The sequence below is a fragment of the Girardinichthys multiradiatus genome, chromosome 6 (assembly GCF_021462225.1).
Source record: "Girardinichthys multiradiatus isolate DD_20200921_A chromosome 6, DD_fGirMul_XY1, whole genome shotgun sequence".
Lineage (NCBI taxonomy): Eukaryota > Metazoa > Chordata > Actinopteri > Cyprinodontiformes > Goodeidae > Girardinichthys > Girardinichthys multiradiatus.
Genome location: NC_061799.1, coordinates 20,925,853 through 20,946,416, shown reverse-complemented (window position 1 = coordinate 20,946,416; position 20,564 = coordinate 20,925,853). Strand labels below are relative to the sequence as shown.

The following is a 20,564-nucleotide window of genomic DNA, read 5'->3' as shown; positions in this document are numbered from 1 at the left end:
TAGCAGTTGCTAAGTGGTGAATTTTGCCAACATCTGTAGCGCTATTAGACGTTTATTATATGTAATAACAAACTTCTACACAGCAAAGATTAACGTGTATTTGTTTTATGTGCAAAACAATTGTGTTCACAAGAAAACTTAGGTCTTCTCCAATTAAACGGTTTGGTTTTGGTCAGCTTGACCAGCAGGTGTTTTGGGCCGAGCATAAACCACTATATTATGTTCTTACCCTCCAACGATTTTCTCTGTATCTTCATTCTGGCCACTGATCTGGTGTTACTGTCTTTCACTGTCTCTTCCAAAACGTAACAATATAGTGAAATTTGATCATCACGTCACCTTGAGGTTTATGTTACTGTGAAGCTTTTCGACGTTTAGTTTTTTCCCCCCCCCCCCGTTATTATCCTTGTTTACTTCGTTGGAAGTGGAAGGTGACCCAGTTTAAACCTCTTACAACGTATTTTGCAATATTGACAGGAAGTTATGACATTCTTTGTTCCAACTAAGTTCCTCATCCCTTCTCACCTGCAGGGAAAGCATAGGGGGTTGATGGAAAGGGTAGTAAATCTCATTTTGGTTTGACTGGTCGATAGATTGAACATTATAGATGCAACTTATAGTAATCATGTGTATGCTTTACTACTATTTTTCAACGTATAAACTTTAAAATATATTTTTTTAAGTATTTTAACACTGCGAAACGACTAACTGTCACGCACAGCTTTGTATACGAATGTTTTAAATGGATAAGAAATCGCTTATTTTCGTGTTTTTAATCCAACATCCACTTCTTATTATGGATTTTTCCTCCGATAAAACTGGCGTTTGTTTGCAAACAAAGGGAAGACACGTGGAGAACTGGAGCCTCTTGGGAAGTGTAGTTATCTTGCCTGGCAAAACTATGTCACCGGAGGAAAATCTGACTCAGTTTCCCACAATGCATTGTACCAATCTGCGTAGGCCCAGTAGAACGGATTTTTTTTCGCTTGACTAGTAGATGTATATAAGGGGTTCTGTTTACAACAGAGTCCAGTAGTTAGAGTCGTTGTTTTTGTCCTAGGAACGTCAAAATGTCCCGTCTGTGTTACATCCCAGCTATTTTTTCTTAAACGTTGGATGGAAGATATCATAAAGATAGAGTCGAACTTTGTTTTTTCCAAGATAAGGTTTTAGCTTTTTCTAATACTTTTTTTTATTTTTTTTTTTTACTTTGTTTTTCCTTTACTTGTAACAGAAGAAAGAGGCCGTATCTGGAAACGTCCGCTAAAGGTAACACATTGTTCTCTTGTGTAAGTGTGTTATTTGCAGAGGTTTGGTAGGCAAATTTTTCGATTTTTTTTTTTTTTACTTATTTATTTATTTTTACAAGAATCTAGCTAACTTTTTCAGTTTGGGGCGCGAGGCAGGCTTGCTTTGTTTAACCGCCAGTTAGCTTATCTGTCCGCGCCGCTACACACACTACTAGATAATTAGCCGTAATAACATATTATAGCATTTATTTTTATTAAGAAAATGTATGTATTCAGCTTGACAGTTACAACTACAAAAATAAAACAGAGGTATACGTTCAGTTGGTTTTTACTATTAGATAGCTGTGTTTGTTTTAGCTAAGTGTTTTTATATTAGTTATGTTTTCTTTGTTTCTTCCGAAGTAGCTCAATCACAAAGCAAATGTCAGCCGTTTCCTGGGTAAACCTGTCCTTTGAGCTGCCTGACTGCAGTGACCCGCTGCTGCTACTGACAAATAAGACACGTGAATGGGTTGAGTCTAACAAGTTAAAAATAACAAGAGATAAAATGACCTCAGTGGAACCTAGGCCTGTCTTGTTGTTAGCTCTGAAAGAGCCAATGATAACCATAGGCATAATTGTTTTTTCCTCTAAAGCAAATGAAGGGTTTTTCCAAAGAAAAATAAAACACTTTTTCTTGGTTGAGAAACTTGACTGTGCGCTTTAATGATATTTTTAAATATTCTAAAAAGAGACAATGGCAAAAGAGAACAGATTAAAAACAAATGATGCAAAATAATTACTCAAGGTTATCGGTAACCACTCCGGACTTACTTGTTTAAGCACTTATTAATTGGCTTCTGGTAGCATCCCTCATTACCAGTCTCTTTCAAAACAAACCTGACTGACATGTAAATGTTCCTCTTCAACAGTTTTTCCGCCTCTGCGGAAAATAAACTTTTTCATCCTCAGTCTCATGCAAGCAATTGTGCTCCAGGGCACAACTGTTTTGCACAGGTGCTGAGCACACTAGAGGTGTATTTCTGTTGCTCATATGTACCTCATTAAAACATGTTTTTATAATGTGGGATTAAAGTATTTTGTCTTTAACATAAGGTATAATTTAATTAAAATTTTAATTCAATTCAATTTATTTATATAATGCCACCTTACTGTAACTGTCATCTCATGGCACATTTGATTAATTGATTAATAATCGGATAGCAAAAGGTGCTTAATTGGAGATTTTTTAACTTGAATTTGAACCAGGTGAAGCTAAAGCTATGCCACTTGAGGAGTTCTGGATAGAGCATAATTACAGACAAGGACGGTTTTTCATCCTAAATGCAAAATCTTTTGAACAATTTTGCCCTAATTACTGCTGTGAGTGGGTTGTTCTTTCAGCCAGTGGCACGTTTTACAGTTTGTATACTGTATACAGTTATCGATTATTCGATTACTAAATTAGTTGACAATTATTTCAATAATCGATTAATCACGATTAATCCGATGAATTGTTTCAGCCCTATTACATAGGCTTACATTCCTTTTCGATTCTTGCAATGCAATGCTGTGAAATTCTATGATGCTTGTTGGTAAAAAGTTCGCTTCCTAATGACATCCATGCAGATTTAGTTTGACATTGTACTGACTGATCCAGTTACCAGTACCATTTATGCCTTTCTTGCCCCTTCATCACTCTCCACTCCTTGCCCTGATCAGTTTGGTAATGCTGTGGTACCCTTCACTTTATCTTTTTAGATTACCCTGAAGTTTAAGGAGTGTTTCTGTTAAAGGTGGCAGCCATGGTGTTGATTCTGAGCAGGAGAATAATCAGCAGTAACTCAGGCCCCAAAGAATCACCGGTGGTCAAACGCAAGGTACTACTTTTCTGCTTTTTAAGTATATTTCATGTAGACCACAATTTTTTGACATATTTATGAATGTAATTTTTTCTTCAAGGTTTTGCCACATGAATGCAAAACAGGCGAAATCTTTGACTTCTGCTCCGGTGCGTCACATTCAGAGGGAATCCTTCAGGTGTTCAATGAGTTCCGTGAATGCCGCCTTTTTACTGATGTGGTCATCAGCGTGCAGGGCCGCGAGTTTCCCTGCCACCGTGCTGTCCTTTGTGCCTGCTCTTCCTACTTTAAAGCCATGTTCTGCAATGATCACCGTGAGAGCCGGGAGATGATGGTTGAAATCAACGGCATTTTGGTCGAGGCAATGGAGGCCTTCCTCAACTTTGTTTACACCGGCCGTGCCAAGATCACCACTGAGAATGTCCAGGCCCTCTTTGAAACTTCCAGTCTCTTCCAGATCACCACACTGCGGGATGCTTGTGCAAAGTTCCTAGAAGACCAGCTGGACCCATGCAACTGTCTTGGCATCCAGCGCTTTGCCGATGCTCACTCCCTCAAGCAGCTTGCCAGCCGCTGCAAGAGTTACGCCCTGGATAACTTCTCAGAGGTGTCACACCATGAGGAGTTCCTTGACCTACGGGTTGAAGAGCTGAAAGACTATATCAGCAGAGAAGATCTGTTCGTCACCAAGGAGGAGATGGTGTTTGAGGCAGTGATTAAATGGGTGTATCACAACATGGACCAAAGGCGACCCATCCTAAAGAGTTTGCTGCAGCACGTCCGCTTGCCCCTGCTGCACCCCAATTATTTCGTCCAGACAGTGGAGGGAGATGAACTCATCCAGAATGCTCCTGAGTGCTACCAGCTTCTTCACGAGGCCCGGCGCTACCATGTGCTTGGAAACGAAATGATGTCACCCAGAACCCGTCCACGCAGGTAACAAAAATGTTAGCATCCTATGGAATGAGGAACCTGAAAGGCAGTTTAAGAATGAAAGCCTGTGGAAGTAGTATGACTACTAATGACTAATCTTTCCTTAGAAAAAGAGATCTTGTTTGATCTCAGCCATCTGCTGTTTGCTTTGTTTTTTTTAGTTTGAAATTCTTAATTCACTGTGATGATGAGCTTATCTTGAACTCTGTGCTCCTGGCTGCTGTTGTGGTGGTGGTGTTGTTGTACATGCTTGTGAGCGAGACACAGACAGGGAGTGTTATTGTGCTAAAAACAGAAGTGTGGCATTCACTTGGCTTTGTTTTGTAGCACAGTCTTGAAATGCAAATGATAGAGGGAGGCCAGGCATGTTCATACATAGACGGTTGTCTTAAAGAAAAAAAAATGATGCAAGACATACCAATCAAATGAAAATGTCGATTCTGCATTCCCGTTTGTTCACCAGTTTACCAAATTTTCATTTATTTCTGGTGGTTTTGGTGGTTGGTTCTTTTGTTGCTGGAAGAGTGACCAGTTGGGCTCATTAATAAAGGACAAACGGTAGAGCTGACTGATACTTTATACACACGATAACAAAAAAAGTGCACATGGTGGGCTGCCACCCAGCAAACAGTGCAGCTGCTTTTGTAATTTGAACTGCTCAAATGCTTAAAATGGGACCGGCGCCAGATGTCAGTTATTAAGGCAGTGCAACATGTATTTCTGGTTATCATTGTCTAGGCTGAGCAGTTTATCTCAGCAAACCAGTCGAGCAGTTGGTCCCTTCCTTTATGTGTTCTTCATTTGCCTAGATGGCCAAAAATGGTGGTCAAAACAGATGCTTCACTTTCCAGCTTTGTGTGTACAGTGGGGCCTCTTTCTTTTCTTCAGAGGTGCCAGGGATATAATTGATCTGTTGCACACTCACTCACACAGATGTAGCTTGTGGGCAACAATGTCTTTTAGGTATATAGACAGTTAAGTACACAGCTGAAGCCCCTCAACACCTGCCAGTGTTGGATCTGCTTTGTCTTATTTTCTAGGGGGAAAGCTGTAGCTTTATATGTGAATTCATCAGCCAAAGAGAAAACCTTTGTGCTCATGGAGGTTCAGTTCAAGTCCTCTGCCCAAGTGTTTCTGGTGTTGTATTCAGACTTGATATGTTTATAAACTTCAAAGGTAAACTTTGCCTTTAAAATAGGTTAAGGTGCTCAGTTGGACGTTAGCACCATACTCCATCCTCCAGCTAAAAATTCTGTCTCCTTTAATTAATTCATTTTAAAACCTGTTTGGAAAAAGTTCAATCGTGTTTTTATAATTGCTGTAGCTGTGTTATTTCTTACTTCTTCTATGTCTGACCTTACCTACTCTCCTCCGAACAGGTCGACTGGCTACTCAGAGGTGATTGTTGTGGTTGGGGGTTGTGAGCGAGTGGGGGGCTTCAACCTGCCCTACAATGATTGCTATGATCCAGTCACTGGAGAATGGAAATCGCTTTCAAAACTGCCTGAGTTCACCAAGTCAGAGTATGCTGTCTGTGCCTTGCGCAATGACATCTTGGTGTCTGGTAAGATCATGCTGTATTAGTTACATGCTGTTTGTTGGCAAAGTTTTATCAGGTCTTTAAATCAATCAAACTAAAGTTATCAAACCAAAGGGGGAAGGCATCAGTTTTGGTGTCTTACAGGTTAATCAGTAGGTTATTCCCATACTTAAGCTTAACCTTTCACCTTTGTCATTAATCCGAAGGCACAAGTTGAAGTGGGTGAGCATTTCCAAAGAAATCGATAACTCCTCAATGAAATCTAATATTGACAATTCTTTTTCTTTAAGCGATTGTGACATTGACATATCTACCTATCCTTTTTTTCTTTCCTCCTTTGTTGAGAATGATCAACTACCAATAAATATTTGTAATGGGGCAAATACTTTTGCGTAGTTATTTGCTAGTGAAGCTAAACTAAGCTAAACTGAATGGAATGAAGTTCATCTTAGTTATTTAGAAGCACAATGTTACTCCAAAAAATGTACCCCCTTAAAGCTAATGCTCTGCTTGGCTTTCTTGTGTTTTTAATGCTGGAAAAACAGCCTATGGTCAGCGTTGCCCTCTGTCATTTTCACAGCCTTGGCATGTTTCAGTTGTGCAGGGAAAATGGAGAACATCTGGATGAACACTCAAGGCTCAGTGCTAAAAGATGCTTTTATTTGTCAGCTCAATCTTTCAGTTAGCTAATTATTTAGTTTAGCTTCATTCTAACAGCTTTCATAGAGCCTTGTGGATTAAAAGAGCTAGACACATTTCTTTTTCTGAAGCTTTTACAGTGAAACGTCTTCAAACAAATCAGAACCTGATGTATTACAGCTCTCATGGCTTCATTTCCTTAAAATAACAGTGTGCCAAGAGAGCATTAAGCCTCCTCAGAGCGAAGAATAAAAGAGACTTATGCAAGATATTTCTATGACCTAATTCATTTTAGCAAATTAATTCAGAAAACGGTTATTGTTGAACTCAGTGAACTCAAGTTTTACCTACAAGTTGCAGCGTGTTTAATTGTTTGATTGAAATCCAAGTGTTTTACGAGTTTATGCAATTATTTCCTTTTGTGAAATTATTTTTAAGGAAATTCTATGATGTAAATTTTAAAGTGCCCACAAAAAACTGCTATTCGACATTAATGCAAAAAAAACCCAAAACTGCTGAGTAGCACAAAAAAAAAAAGGTGGAAGAACAAGACAAAAGAGAGGAAAAAAGAAGTGTCCCCCCCTCAACTGTATTCTGCTCACAGTCCTCACACGTGAGCTCTGAATCTGTTCTTCCACAATGCTTGAAAACATACAGTACTCCTCCCCCGAGGTTTTCTGCCTGACGTAGAGTACATACGCAGTACTTTTTAATAGCCTTAAGGTCCTCATTGACCCACTTTTTTTCAATGCGTTAAACATTTAATCTTTTATTCACTGACTGTATTTTTGTCCCCTCTACTTTTGTTTACATGGGTTTACATACCTCCTGTCTCTGTGTCTGTCCCTCTTCTCACAGGAAACTGGTAGAAATACAGGTCCACAGCACAGCTGCAGTCTGCAAGCTGTAGGCTTAAGTTGTTTTTGGCTCAGCTACACATATAAACAGTAATTATTTCCCCTGTCCACTAGCAGAAAGCATGCCAACTTAAAAGTGTATTAAAATGTTTCCAATCAGTCTTATATATGAGCATTTTCTGCTGGTCCAAAGGTAAACGCTTTCCTTGTATAGAGTTAGAAGTTGCACCCAAATACAGGGAATCAAAGGAAATTATGACATAATTATCTGTAATTAACTATTGGGACATCTATTACTCAGGGTTTCACTTGTTTGTTAAAAAATTCATTTCCCTCTTTTCAGTAGATCTTAAATATTTTCAACAACACAAGGCTCAAGGGCAGCAAATTGTCTGACTCTTTTACTATCTGGCACATTATTTAGTAGGCACACTAACTTCCTACACACATCTCTATCTGTGTATTAAATGACTGAGTATTTCTACTTAATCATCAAATAAGAGAGATAGGAGCTGGACACTTGCAGTCAGACATCTTCACATGTGGACAGGCCTGAAAAGGAGTTGATGGTAGTTATATTCTGAAGAAAACATTTTTCTTATATCTATACACACTCAACTAGGCCATCTTTGATTGTGCAATATGATAAAACTATTGCTTTTTTAGGATTTTATTTCTGAATACCTGATGTGACTGCTCTGTTTACATTAGGAGGGCCTCTTTTCAATTTACCAACACCAGTTAGTTGTGTGTTGCTGTACAACCTAAAGACACATAAAAGATTGCTGCAAATCTGAGTCAGGCATAATGGACTGGATTAAAGATATGTAAAGTTCAGGTAAAACTGTGTATTTAGATAAAATGCTGCTTCTTTGTGATGAGTAGTGTGGGGTTTGTTGACAGACTAAGACACATGTTGGAGCTTGTTCAAAGTGTGCCTGTGTGGAACAGAAACATAGCTATTGCTCTTTTTTTTTTTTATCTCAGACAAAACATATTTTTTTCAGTTTGTTTATTTCTGTATTGGTCTCTCAGATCACTCCAGTTGTAAATTGGCTCTATGTAAATGTGCTAAATTGAATTGAATTGTGTTTTGCTGTCTTAATAGTCAACTAATACATTTGGGCGAAGATATGCATGCATTTTGTTTTTTTTTATCTGTGCTGGCGGCTTATATTTAAAACAATACATGGCTCCTGGTAAATTCTGCATGCGTGTCTGACTTAGTGGTTTGCCTAACAAACTCTTTTTGTTCCTGCTCTTCTATTCACACAATGTTCTCCCATCTGTATTAATAATGATTTATGGTGCCAACAGGAGGTCGCATCAACAGCAGGGATGTGTGGTTGTACAACTCCCAGCTCAACCTGTGGATCAAAGTGGCTTCTCTTGTCAAAGGCCGCTGGAGACACAAGATGGGTGTCCTACTGGGCAAGGTGAGAAAAACACAAAGCCTCGTGTTAATGTAAGATTTCAACTCTTTTATACATTACAGCTTCAAGCTTTATCTGCTGCTTGCACGACAGCAGTCCCAGGATGTGGCCGACTCAAGTTAAATAGTTGTGCAATCTAACATGCACTGTCTGGGATTATTAGTGTGAGATGCAACTATTTAAATGCCCCAGTGAGACTTTTGGGTAATACATTCAGGAAGCAGAACATGATGCAAAGCGTCTGCTGCGGGTATCACGTTTTGTTTATACCATGTTGGATATGGCGTTTTTTGAACACAAACCATATGGATGCCAGTAAGATTTGGCACATGCATCCTAATAGTACTGTCAATAGGTGTTATGGAGAGACTGTAATCCTTGTTTACGGAGAGGCCAGTGAAGGGTTCTTAAGAGGAAATAGAGGGGAGGGCAGAATACGATCATAGTAATTGTTGCACTTGTGCACTGATAAAATTACAGAGCTCATCTTATGTAGGGTGCCAAGATTGTCATCAGAAATTCTAAAGAACTTGCTAAGGTAAAGAGTATGAGGATGTTCAGGTGAATAACTTAACTGCTTTCATTTCTTAAGTTATAAAGGTGAATTACGTACTCTTGGACATGCTAGTTTCTTGCAAGTGTTGCTTACTGAGTGATGACTAATATCACCCTCAATAGGGGCGCAAAGGAAGCTGCTCTTTGGGGGCACTTTTTATTTCCTTATGATGAATGCTGTATTTCACGGGTAAAAGAATGAAGTTCCTGGAAGAAAGTAATGGACTCATCCTTGGATCAGAATCAAACTAGACTGGTTTTCCTGTCTCCTCGCTGATGTTACAGCACAACACTGCACACTCATTTTCAGAAATTATATGTTCTATTAGTTGCATGTTCCAAATCTGTGTGTTAAGAAACTATTGATGGCATCCTGTCTCAGATATTTGAGATGGATTAGAGGTTCAACACAGAAGGAAGTTCACCAAATATAAATTAGAAGCTCAGATACTGGAACAGTGTTGCAGGGTCATCCATAAAAGACTGATTAAGATACAAGTATCACCTCAGTTTTCTCATGAAATTTGCCTTAATACATGTTAATAATGGTTGTTTTTTTAATCACACTGTACTCTAGATGCTTTAAATTATATATATTTTTATATTCTATACAGCTTTATGTCAGTTGTCAAATTCAAAAACTGATGGACTGGACCAGATAAGTTATGGGTTCTGAATATTCAAGTCTGATTGTTAGCTGATTACTAATCACTGATTAATACTGGAGTCTGTGGCCGGCTTGTTGCTGTTTACACGGTTTCCTACTGGGACAGGTGGACCATCCTCTTTGAGGGCAGAGTGAGTTCATTGGATGAGTTCCAGCTCTTCATGCTTCCAAGTTAAGAACCAGCTGAGTCCATTTCTGTATCATGCTTCATGTGCCTGAGCAGTAGCCATAGATAGCTGGCAAAGCAGTTGACTAAGTACACATAAAATCAACATGTTCTAAAGATACAAATTAAAATATTTTTTAAGGAAGGGAAATTCATCCTAAAAGACAGGAAACTGTACAGACTAGAAGGCGGCATGGACCCCTTCAAACTACAAAAAAGGTTCAAAACTGGTAGGATATATAGCTCACGAAATGTACGTTATGTTTCAGTTAATAGTAATGCTTCTCTAACAAGTATTAAATAATTGTACCAAGCACGCAAGGAATAAGGGAGCATAGATAAGTGTGCACACAGTGTTCAAACATGATTTAAAAAGGCGGATCTCTGACTGACAGACATTAAAATGCTGTGGCATTGAAACACAAACATGCCGAGCTTCAGCAAGTGCAGGTATTCCTAGAAAGTTTCAGTTTCTGATTTACAGAGTTTTTTGCTTTTTCCTGTGACCTCGAGACAACAACCAAAATATCTAATTGCCTTGTCACAGCAAACACAGTTGATTTCTGCTCCCACAACAATGTGCTAATCAGCCGGGCTGTCATGATGTGGCTATAAAAAGGTAGTAATTAACACTAGCTAAATAAATTCAAAGTTGGAGCTCTATTTGTTTGAACACTATTTAACTATACATCAATGTTACAAAAATACTTTTTAAACATATTTGTCAATATTATATACACTATGTTTATTTGGAACTACAAAACACGTGTCTTGGGAATTCTAGTAAATATTTATAAAAAATATTCTCTATGAATATCATAGATTACATATATTTATGATGGGAAAAGGCACCCCATGCAAATGTTTAATTACAGCTGGTTTAGGTTCATTTTCATTTATACTGTAGTTCCTAAATTGGTTATTTCTTTTTTTCACAATCTGTTAAAAGTTGAAAAATACAATTGAATAAATTTGTTTAATAATTTTCTTTCCCAGTTGTCACATCTTTGGCATTTATTGCATGTTAGTTCCTCGTATGTGACCAGGAAGGACCATGCTGCTGAATGTCGTAGTCTTCCTCCAGATTCCATCTGGGGATTTTTATCTTCAACATGCATTATCGGTTTTGGATGTTTGTCTCTTATGTTTTTCTGAAGAATTCCTCCTCCTCCTCCTCCTCCTCCTCCTCCTCCGCTTGTCTCCAATCATTTCCTCATTCAGTCTGTAATTACCTGTTTGATGAACATTTCTGTTGTTGTCTCCAGTCATGGATTGATTCTGGGTTTTGTATCTATAATTATCACCTTTTTAATTAAGGAAGTTTTTGATTGCTTAGTCATTAATAAGCCTATAGTTTTAATGTGTTTTGTTATTATTTTAGTGGAAAATGTGTCTGTACATGTGTTATGGTGTTAACACCAAGTATGTTGTCCCTTCATAGTTGTTCATTGCCTCTAGCATACTGCCACTGTAGTCCTTAGGCAAGGCAGTTTCTGCACATCTTTACTGAACCATTAAAGGGTCAGTCTATAAAAAAAAAAAAAAAACCTTCCTTTTGTAGTCATTATAACTGGAAGTTATCTATAGACTTCACATACATTAGTTTTTCTGTTTTTGTAACACAAAGCAGTTCTAGTGAAGCTAAATCCTACATGTTTAATTGTTTTTAAGTCCTAGGTCACTCTGAAGCGTTCAGTTTAAATATGTCTGCATTGGATTTGCCTACGTGATCACGTTCTTATGTTGTATTTTAAAGTGTAGCAGCTGCTTCACAACAAGTATTGTTATAAGGCAAGATGATCGTTAGGAAACGACACGCTTTATGAAGACCGTTAGTCCGTTGGGAAAAAAGCGGTAGTTACATGACCCACCTCTACCCAGGAGATAAATGCAAATTTTTGGTGGGCCCAGTATGTTCAGTTTTTTTGCTTTACTCTCTTCTTTTAATTTTCTTTCTTTTTCGTCTCCTCTTACCTTCCTGTATTTGTTTCCCCTTTGTATTTTATTTTATTTTTTTGCTGAGAGACAGGAACTGCCTGGAGGGTTTCTGTGGAAAACTGCCAGCGTGCTGATGCATAGTTTAACCTGAATGCCTCCTCCGCACAGGTTGGGAATGTCTTTCAAAGACATTATGTTTGCTAACGGGAAAACACAAAATACATTTACATTTTGTTTTTGTTTTTTTAGACGGATTTTAAAAGTACCCAAACAATATGATAGTGTAATACAGAAATAAAAACAAGAAAAAGCATGCGTCTTTCTGGATCTGACTAACTGGTTTTTTAAGTGCTCATGTGAGGAATATTTTGTTTAAGCTCATAAACTTTTTAAACATTACATGATATTGCACAACAGTTATGTTCAGTAGCTCGGTTTCATAATCCTGCCATGCAGGAAAGCTTTTATTGCACATGAGAGATATTACTGTATTTTAGTGATTTCCTACGTTTCTGTCCTCAGGTCTATGCCGTGGGTGGCTATGACGGGCAGAGCCGCCTGAGCAGTGTGGAGTGCTACGATTCCTTCTCAAACCGCTGGACAGAAGTCGCTCCAATGAAAGAGGCAGTCAGTTCTCCAGCTGTGGCCAGCTGCAGCGGGAAGCTCTATGTTATCGGAGGAGGGCCGGACGATGAAACCTGTTCAGACAAGGTGAGAAACAGATGTCTGCTCTCCCTCCCACACAGTGAACACAAGTGGTATCAGGGTTTTTTTTTTTTATCTATTGTGAGATGATTCGAGTTGTAAAATATTGTTTGTTGGCATCTCTCAGCAATCGTTTAGTGCTAAAGTTATGTTTAAAAAAACTTAGTTAGAGTTAGTGAAATCTGTAAAAGGCAAAATCATTTTTTCTGTATGGTAATATATGCAACACAGTCAGTATTTGCAGGTTTGATCTGGTTCAGACACTCTTGATTGCATCATGATCTTTATCTTACATTAAATGTATCAACAGATCGTTTCCAAACAGCTTTTATAAGCAAAAAACCTTCATAAAGTAATTAAAATAATTAAATGCATTTTCAATGTAACTGTTAAGGAAAAATAACCGTAAGCAATCTAGAGTTTTTCATTTGGAATGCTAAAATAGAAAAAACACCATAAATCCAGTCATGACAGTTTGCTAGAAAAGTGTGAATAATTACATGTCTCCTGATGACTGGCGTTGTTTTGGTTATCCTGAGAATCTTTTATTCCCTAGAAGCAGTTTTTTGATACCAGGTTCATTAGAAGATCTGTCTGCGTGGCTCACTGTCTTGTACTTTGTACCTTACTGTGGAGGAGTCTAAAATGTAGCCAGACTCTACTTCATTCAAGCAACTGAAAGAATTTCACACATAATGCTAAAACTCATTTGTTACATTAATAATGTTTTCATATCAGACATAGACAGAGACCAAACATGGTGTGAAGGCTATGTTGAAAACATAGTTAATGCAAAAGCATTTACACCACGTATAGTTTTTCACATTTTCATAAGTCTTAATGGTTATAGAACAACATCAAAAGCTTTGAACATCTCGCAGAGATCTGTTTAATTTATCTTCTGAAATAGGACAGCGTAAGGCACAACAGCAGACCTACCGAGACCTGGCAGTCCCTTCACAAACTTCACAAATCTAGGGTTTATGGAGGAGTGGCAAAAAAGGTCATTGTTAAAAGAAGAAGCCATAGAAAGCCCCATTTAGTTTGACAAAAAAACATGTAGAAGAAAGCAAACTGTTCTAATGACACCAAAATAGAAACGTTTTTACCTATATTTGCCCCCTTGCAGATTACTGCTGTATTTCCCTTTTGGTTTCATAAGAATGTTTGAGATCATTTAATATTAGAAAAAGACCACTGGAGTAATATGAAATGCAGTTTTCAAATGAACCAACCTGGCCTAATGCAAAAAATATAACTGCTTTCCTTTCTACATTATTAATAACTGTGTATATTTCCTTTGTTTTGGTTTAATTTCACTCGCCACTGTTGAGCCTGATTACTGCCTGACTTGAGTAAAGAAATCATTTAAATAAAACCTATCAGACAACATGGATTAGGCTAAAACACCTCAAAAACCATTATGTCCTGTTCATTATCCACAAATGGAGCTTTGGCTGGCTGGCCACTCCTTAAGATTCATCACTGTTTCAGATTTTCTCCAAGAGTGCATCGAGTATGCATGAGTATCTTTTAGAATGTATGAAAAACCAATCAAAACACAAGCTTGTCAGCTCACAAGGGTCCATAAACCCATATGTCACATATTCTCATACTTCCATAGCTTACTTTAATTTCCAGTTTATTGTTTAACTTTTTTGTTTTTTTTTTACACGTGAATTTTATACCTTTTTACCAATAATGCAACTGTTTGCTACAGGTTCAGCGCTACGATCCAGATACAGACACATGGTTACTACGGGCTAGCATCCCCATCGCTAAGCGCTGTATCACAGCGGTGTCCCTCAACAACATGATCTATGTCTGCGGTGGCCTTACCAAGTCCATTTACTGCTACGACCCAATACAAGACAACTGGATGCATGTGTGCCACACCTTTGCCAAACAGGTGGGTGATCAGCTTCAGATCATTAAGCGGTCAATGAAAATGAGGTATATATTACATCGTCTGAAGCAGCAACTTGAGACTTTCGTGTTGGTCTTTTTGCAGGAGAGTTGTGGCATGTCGGTGGTTAACGGGAAGATCTACATCCTCGGTGGCCAAGGGGAGAATGGTGAAGCCACAGATACAATCATATGCTACGACCCCTCAACAGGCTTGATGACAGGAGAGCGAGGCATGCCGCGGCCCATCTGCTACCATGGATGTGTAACCATCCACCGCTATTGTGACAAAAACAAGCCATGACCCTAAACACAGAAACGCAGATAAGCAACATGCGAGGACACACTAAGTTAGCCAAACTCTTCATGTATTTCCCATAGACACTCATTTCTTTTAAACAGGAGACATGTTCATTAGTTCAAGATCAAGGGAACAGCGAGCTAATTTATTTCTGCCCATCATTTTGTAGCAGTACTCATTGCGGTGCTGGGAATCTTTTGGTTTTTGTACAAAACAGAAGTGAAATGCTGATCAGGAACAAATTTTAGATAACACACTCTAAAATAGACCCTACTTAACTTGGCTGCAGTTTTTTTTTATATACAGCAAAGCAGATCCCAGTACTGATTACAAGAATGTCTTTGAAAAAAGCCCTTTATAATATTCTTATTCATTGATTTGTAAATGAGCTGAAATGTGGGCAACAGTCAACCAGCTGTGCTGCCACAATGTCAGTTGTCCTAAACGTGTACTGCCCTGACCCTTCAAAGAAGCGCTAAAGAACAGTTGTAGAAAAATAAAAAACAGGTGTCACTGGTAGATCTGCTCTACTGGTTCTGTTCGTTTCCTCACAAGTTCCCATTTCACACGCTTGTTTCCCCTCACCTGTTCCACAGTGTCATCACCTCAATTTGTTTTCTACATTACTTGTTGTGTTCTCCATTGCAATGATTCATTGATTCATTGATTTCTCATGTTTTTATATGTCTTTAATTTATACTTGTTTTTTGGTTCTTTTTTTAATTTTTTTTTTTATATAAAAGCATGTCATATTATTTACATCACTGATGTGTCAGATTAGTTTTACTGTCAGCTCATTGGTGAACGGGGCATGTGGGTGGTTTTGTTAGTTAAAAACCTTTGTAGATCAAACTCGAGGATCAATCTAAATATCTGATGTGCGTGTATGATAAGTATGGATGTTTGACTTGTATGACTCAACCCGGATGAGTTGGAGCCCAGCATTTGTCATCACAGTTGAGGCGTAAGCACACCACCACTGCTTGCTCTTATTTGAGGCTGGCACCTCCCACTTAAGCATTTACATGCAAAGATGTCACTTGAGGTAGCCATGACTGCATTTGTCTGTATGTATGTTTACTGGTTGGTGAAGGTGTGCAGCAATAGTATAGCTCACACGCAGGGTTAAGAGTTCATGCCAAGGATTTATGACTTTGTGGTTCACAATCTGTAAGCTTTTACTACAAGTTTGTGTTGATAGACAAGAGAAATTGCTGTGAATATAACTTTAACATTTTCTTTTTTTATATGTAAATGAATTTCTTTCTGTGTTGCATGTTGTTTTTCTATAACTAAGAGCCCCAATCGTGCACTTTGACAAAATTCAGAGAGACAGTGATTTCTCTTTCTTAACGGCTCTTGGCTTTCGTGTAAAATGCATCAGACACAGTAAAATGGTCATGAGTTTTTACAAATATAAAACAACCTTTTTCAGAATGACAACAATCTATGCATTTATTGCCATTTAGAAATGCTCAACTTACTGCAAGGATAACAAAGGTTAGGCATACATTTATCTTAGAAAATCAACAAAACTGGTGGGGTTATTTCTCTGTATTCATCAGACATGCTTCGAGACCGCTTAACTCAGTGTCGGGCCTTGAAATGATGACCCTTTTGTTTATTTTCCAATCTACGCATCATTATTTTTATTTAGTACCATGCTAACTCAGAAGGCCAACTGGAAGGGTTAAAGGCGGAACAGAATAGGAGTAAAATAGTGAGATCCGGAATCTGAGATTTTACTAGGTATTCACCTTAAAATGTGCAAACAATGTCCTGTTATCCTGATTTATTGCTTTTGCAATTGACTTTCATTTATTGTCTGCTTGTGATGAGCCTATTTACTGTCATTTTGTTTAATCAGATATTTTTTTTCTATTTGCTAGGTGTGGATTTGTGTGTTGTTGAGACATGGTCATTCCAAAAGGTTAAATGGTAAATAGAAAATGCTGACTGGAAGAACTGAGCGAAAAGAAAGGTAGATTAACCTTTCGTTATAAATTCAAATATCAACCATAGTTAATCTGATCTTGTCCCAGTTGCTATTTGTTGGAAAATAATTCACCGTGCCTGCATGTAAGATGGAAGCCTTTACGTGTTAAATCCTGTTCAGTGTGCCTTAATAAACAACAACAAAAAAATCATAACAGGGCTGTTTATCCAGGCCTTTTTGATATAAATGTTTATTGTATGCATGATGTAAGGAAGAGAACAAACTGCAATATGTTGTAATGTAATGGTTGTAAGAGGAACATCAATAAACTCTCTGTATTCATTATTGGTCCTTTGTTATTGAGGTAAATGGGTTTTGAACCTAATCAGATTGAGAGTAAAATACAATGTGACTGTATAAGTATTAAAAGTTATAAAGTAGAAATATTTCATTGTGTGAGAGACTATAGCTTATAAAGCAATAGTTGCATTTCAGCATTGGTCAGCATAATTGGTTGTGTGAATAATCTTCATAAAGAGATTCATACTTTTATGTCCAATTAAACACTGGTGCGTCAGCGCATTGATCTTTCCTATTAAGAATACATAAAACATACAATGTGTGTCATAAGTTTGGACACTCTCAACACTGATGTAAATTTAAAGGGTGTAACAACTGATGATGCATTTAAACTGCTCTTTTTCAAATGTGATACAACATAGCACTTTATTTTTCCAAACAAGAATTGGGTGCTGGCTGGCTCATTTAAATTGGTTGGCTTCCTGGCACACAATAGATTATTAAGCTCAGTGCAAATATTTTGAGTGGGGTTGAGGTCAAAGCCATTCCTGAAGCTTCTTATTAGGGGTCTTTGTCCAGTGTTGGAATCATCTTGTTGCAACATCATTTTATGTCCAAGTCTGAACCATGTGGTTGCTCATTAGACGTAACATTGAATAAGTTGGAGGTAATACGCCTTTATTATCAAACCCAGATAGTGCAGTGCATATGCTACTACTGGTAGAAAACCAACCCCTCAGCATGATGCTGACACCACTGTGTCACCTTAACTCCTGTAAACATAGAACTCACTCTTTGTTTCATCTGATCATAAAACTTTTATCCAGAAGGCATTTGGCTTGTCCACATTGTCAACTCAAATTTTCAGTCATGCTGGAAGGTGTCTGTTTTGGTGCAGGGGCTTTTTTCTTGGTCGGTGCCCTCTCTGTCCACGTTGATATGAAACTCACTGTAGTGCAGACAGAGGCAGTGGTTTTCCAGCAGTTTCAGGTTCATGGCAGAACTGAGCCTTGGTGGTTGATGGATTCTGCCTGATGAATTATTGATTTTCTGAATCTGGCTCCCCTGCACGGCCTTGATGGCTGGCTATCTTCAACCTCTCCTGAAAGTTAAGTAAACATGACGCTCTGCTCCCTCCCTTCCCTGAGGACATTTGTGGACCTGCTCAGAACTTTGTGGCCGGTTGATGAACATTCCAACGTACCATCAAGGACAATGGCCTCTGTGACAGTGCTTCATGGACTTACTTGCACACACACACTTGCACACACACACATGCTCAAGATAAACATATGCACCCCCTCACACCACCTTCACCGTTCCCGGCGTGATAGTTTTGTAAACTTGTTGCTTCTTTGTGCTGAGGTTTTTTGCAATCTCAAACTGTATCCTGCTAAGGATAAAGTGTGAAATAGGATTTTTTTCCCCCCTCTACTTACCTAATGTGGCCTCTTTTCTCATCTAACAAGGGCAGCGCCTGAGTAGGCAGCAAAGCCTCGGTGACCCGTCCCCCCTTGTCTTGTGTCATGATGTATGTTTGGATGGGTTGTACAGGAATTCTAATTTCCCCTCGGGGATCAATAAAGTATCTTTGAATGGATTTCAAAACATTTCATCTTAGGATGACACGTTGGGTCAGCACAGTGATCAAAAATACACACCAAAACAGATGTTGGTATGGAACAACTGGCTCATATTAAACTTCTAGTATATCCTTAATGAAGACCTGACCGGAATCCTACTAAAAATGTGTGGAATACATATAAATGCTGGATTTGTGTCAGAAACCAACCAATTTAAATGAGCTCCATCTTCTTTGATAAGCTCAATCTTTGTCTTATCTGATCATAAAGGTTTTCTCCAGAGGGTATCCCTTCTTTGTCAGCACCCTCTCAGCCTGTGCTAATGTTCAACTCGCTTCACTGTGGATGGCACTACTTGTGTCCCAGCATCTTTGGCTTGACACTTGGTGGGTATTAGGTTATTCCTTAACATTTTAACCAGTTCTCTTTCACCTGAAGGTGATGGTTTGGTTCAGCTGATTGAAACGTAAACACAGCAGGGTGTTCGAGCAGGAAAATGATCACAAACACATATCAAAATTGGTTTTGGAGGATTACATTAAGCTTCCAGTATGGCCGTCCCAAAGCCTTTTCAAACTTTATGGACGATGATTAAAATCGGATCTGTGGCAGGAAATCAACCACTTCAGATGAGCTGTTATTTCTGTTAAGAGGAGTGGTTACGCATCCAGACAGAAATATGCAAGGACCTTACCCAGAAAGTGTGTGGTTTCTCTGGCAATTTATTATTAATCAAATATTAATGAAGATGTGTTTATTTGAATCAGTCATGCTGGTGATGTTTCAATAAACCATTGTGTTGAACAAGGGGACGTGGCCCAGAACCAGCTGCACAGTTTCAAGTGAAATTGAGCAACTCAGGCTCCAACAGACATTCAACGAGCTTCTTTTATGACCTATATGATTTGCAGCATACATTCCACATTATGGTTTGACACAACCACTGCAACATTTTTCTGTTTTACAGACATGGATAATTAATGCTAAGCAATTGGTAAACCTCCAAAGAAACTTCTTCCTTGAATTCTTTTTGTTTTAATTCATGAGTCTATAACAGATGCACTTACAGACATGAAATGGCAGCATCAAAGTTAATTTTACAGAATAAACGGTAAATTAGGCACCACACTGTCAACAGTCTGTAACCCGTTTAATTCGAATTAACACTGTCATATGAAAAACTTATGAAAACTATCTACTTTTGCAGCTCAGAAAACACTATCTTATGACCCATATGACAGCAAAAAAATATATTTTTTTGGCAGTAATCATTTTAAAATATTTAAAAGGCTAAAAGGTTAAAAAGGCAGAGATGTAACCTTATCTCCAAATAAAGAGAAACTTCCCGCATGTTTGTGAGTGACCTACAATGTTTTGCATACCAATGTGTGTTTCAAGAATCCACATTTGCATAGCTGAAAAAGGAAGCTAAAAAAAAAGATCGATAACATTACAGTATGTGGAACTGATGTTATCCTGATAATCTTAAGTCTGATCTTTAAAAAATGTCATCCTTATAGTCTTCTGTGGACTCAAGAATTCTTAAGGCATTCCAGATCGATACCTCTCTTAAGAAGTTAGTAAGAGCATCACTCTTCAAAAGTATCTGCAATACTGCCCTACAGGAAGTCAGCTGTTATTTTCCAAAATAAATTCCAAATTTCAGTTTCATTAGCCTCATAGCATAATTGCATAAGTCATATGACCTAGGAAATTATGCAATGAGGCTATGAAACAGAATTTTGCATGTACAACTTTATCTCTAATCTGTCTCCATGATGCTGTTTGTTCACTAATGCTCTAACAAAACCTCTGTTGTGACTATGAATCTGACAATATTATTTAATATTAATATTTTACCAGCCCAGTAAGGCGATGGTATTAGGACAAAATAGAAAAGGGTGAGCCAAGCTCTGACATTATTGAACAGCAAAACTCTGCACACACATGGAATGAATTCACACAATTTCTTCAAATACAAGAATTTAAGAAAGATAAGTCAACTCAAAGTCAAA

General features: G+C 38.1%; 1 protein-coding gene across 2 annotated transcripts; it reads left to right on the top strand.

Moving 5' to 3' along the window:
• Nucleotides 1-1,026: 1,026 nt before the first annotated feature.
• On the top strand, nt 1,027-17,011 carry klhl24a (kelch-like family member 24a). 2 transcript variants are annotated; one of them, XM_047368954.1, is made up of 8 exons: nt 1,027-1,269; nt 3,026-3,109; nt 3,192-4,027; nt 5,404-5,588; nt 8,378-8,496; nt 12,342-12,530; nt 14,245-14,433; nt 14,536-17,011. In XM_047368954.1, exons 2-8 carry the CDS (start codon nt 3,035-3,037, stop codon nt 14,731-14,733), a joined length of 1,791 nt encoding a protein of 596 aa, XP_047224910.1. In that variant the 5' UTR covers nt 1,027-1,269; nt 3,026-3,034; the 3' UTR covers nt 14,734-17,011. The 2 variants fall into 2 exon arrangements, with proteins under 2 accessions (XP_047224910.1, XP_047224909.1); XM_047368953.1 differs by having other exon boundaries at nt 2,991-3,109.
• Nucleotides 17,012-20,564: the final 3,553 nt, after the last annotated feature.

Coding starts and splice junctions, on each gene's coding strand:
- klhl24a (XM_047368954.1), top strand. CDS start 3,035: ATGGTGTTGATTCTGAGCAGGAGAATAATCAGCAGTAACTCAGGCCCC. Junction 3,110..3,191: donor CACCGGTGGTCAAACGCAAG/GTACTACTTTTC, acceptor TTTTTCTTCAAG/GTTTTGCCACATGAATGCAA. Junction 4,028..5,403: donor CCCAGAACCCGTCCACGCAG/GTAACAAAAATG, acceptor TCCTCCGAACAG/GTCGACTGGCTACTCAGAGG.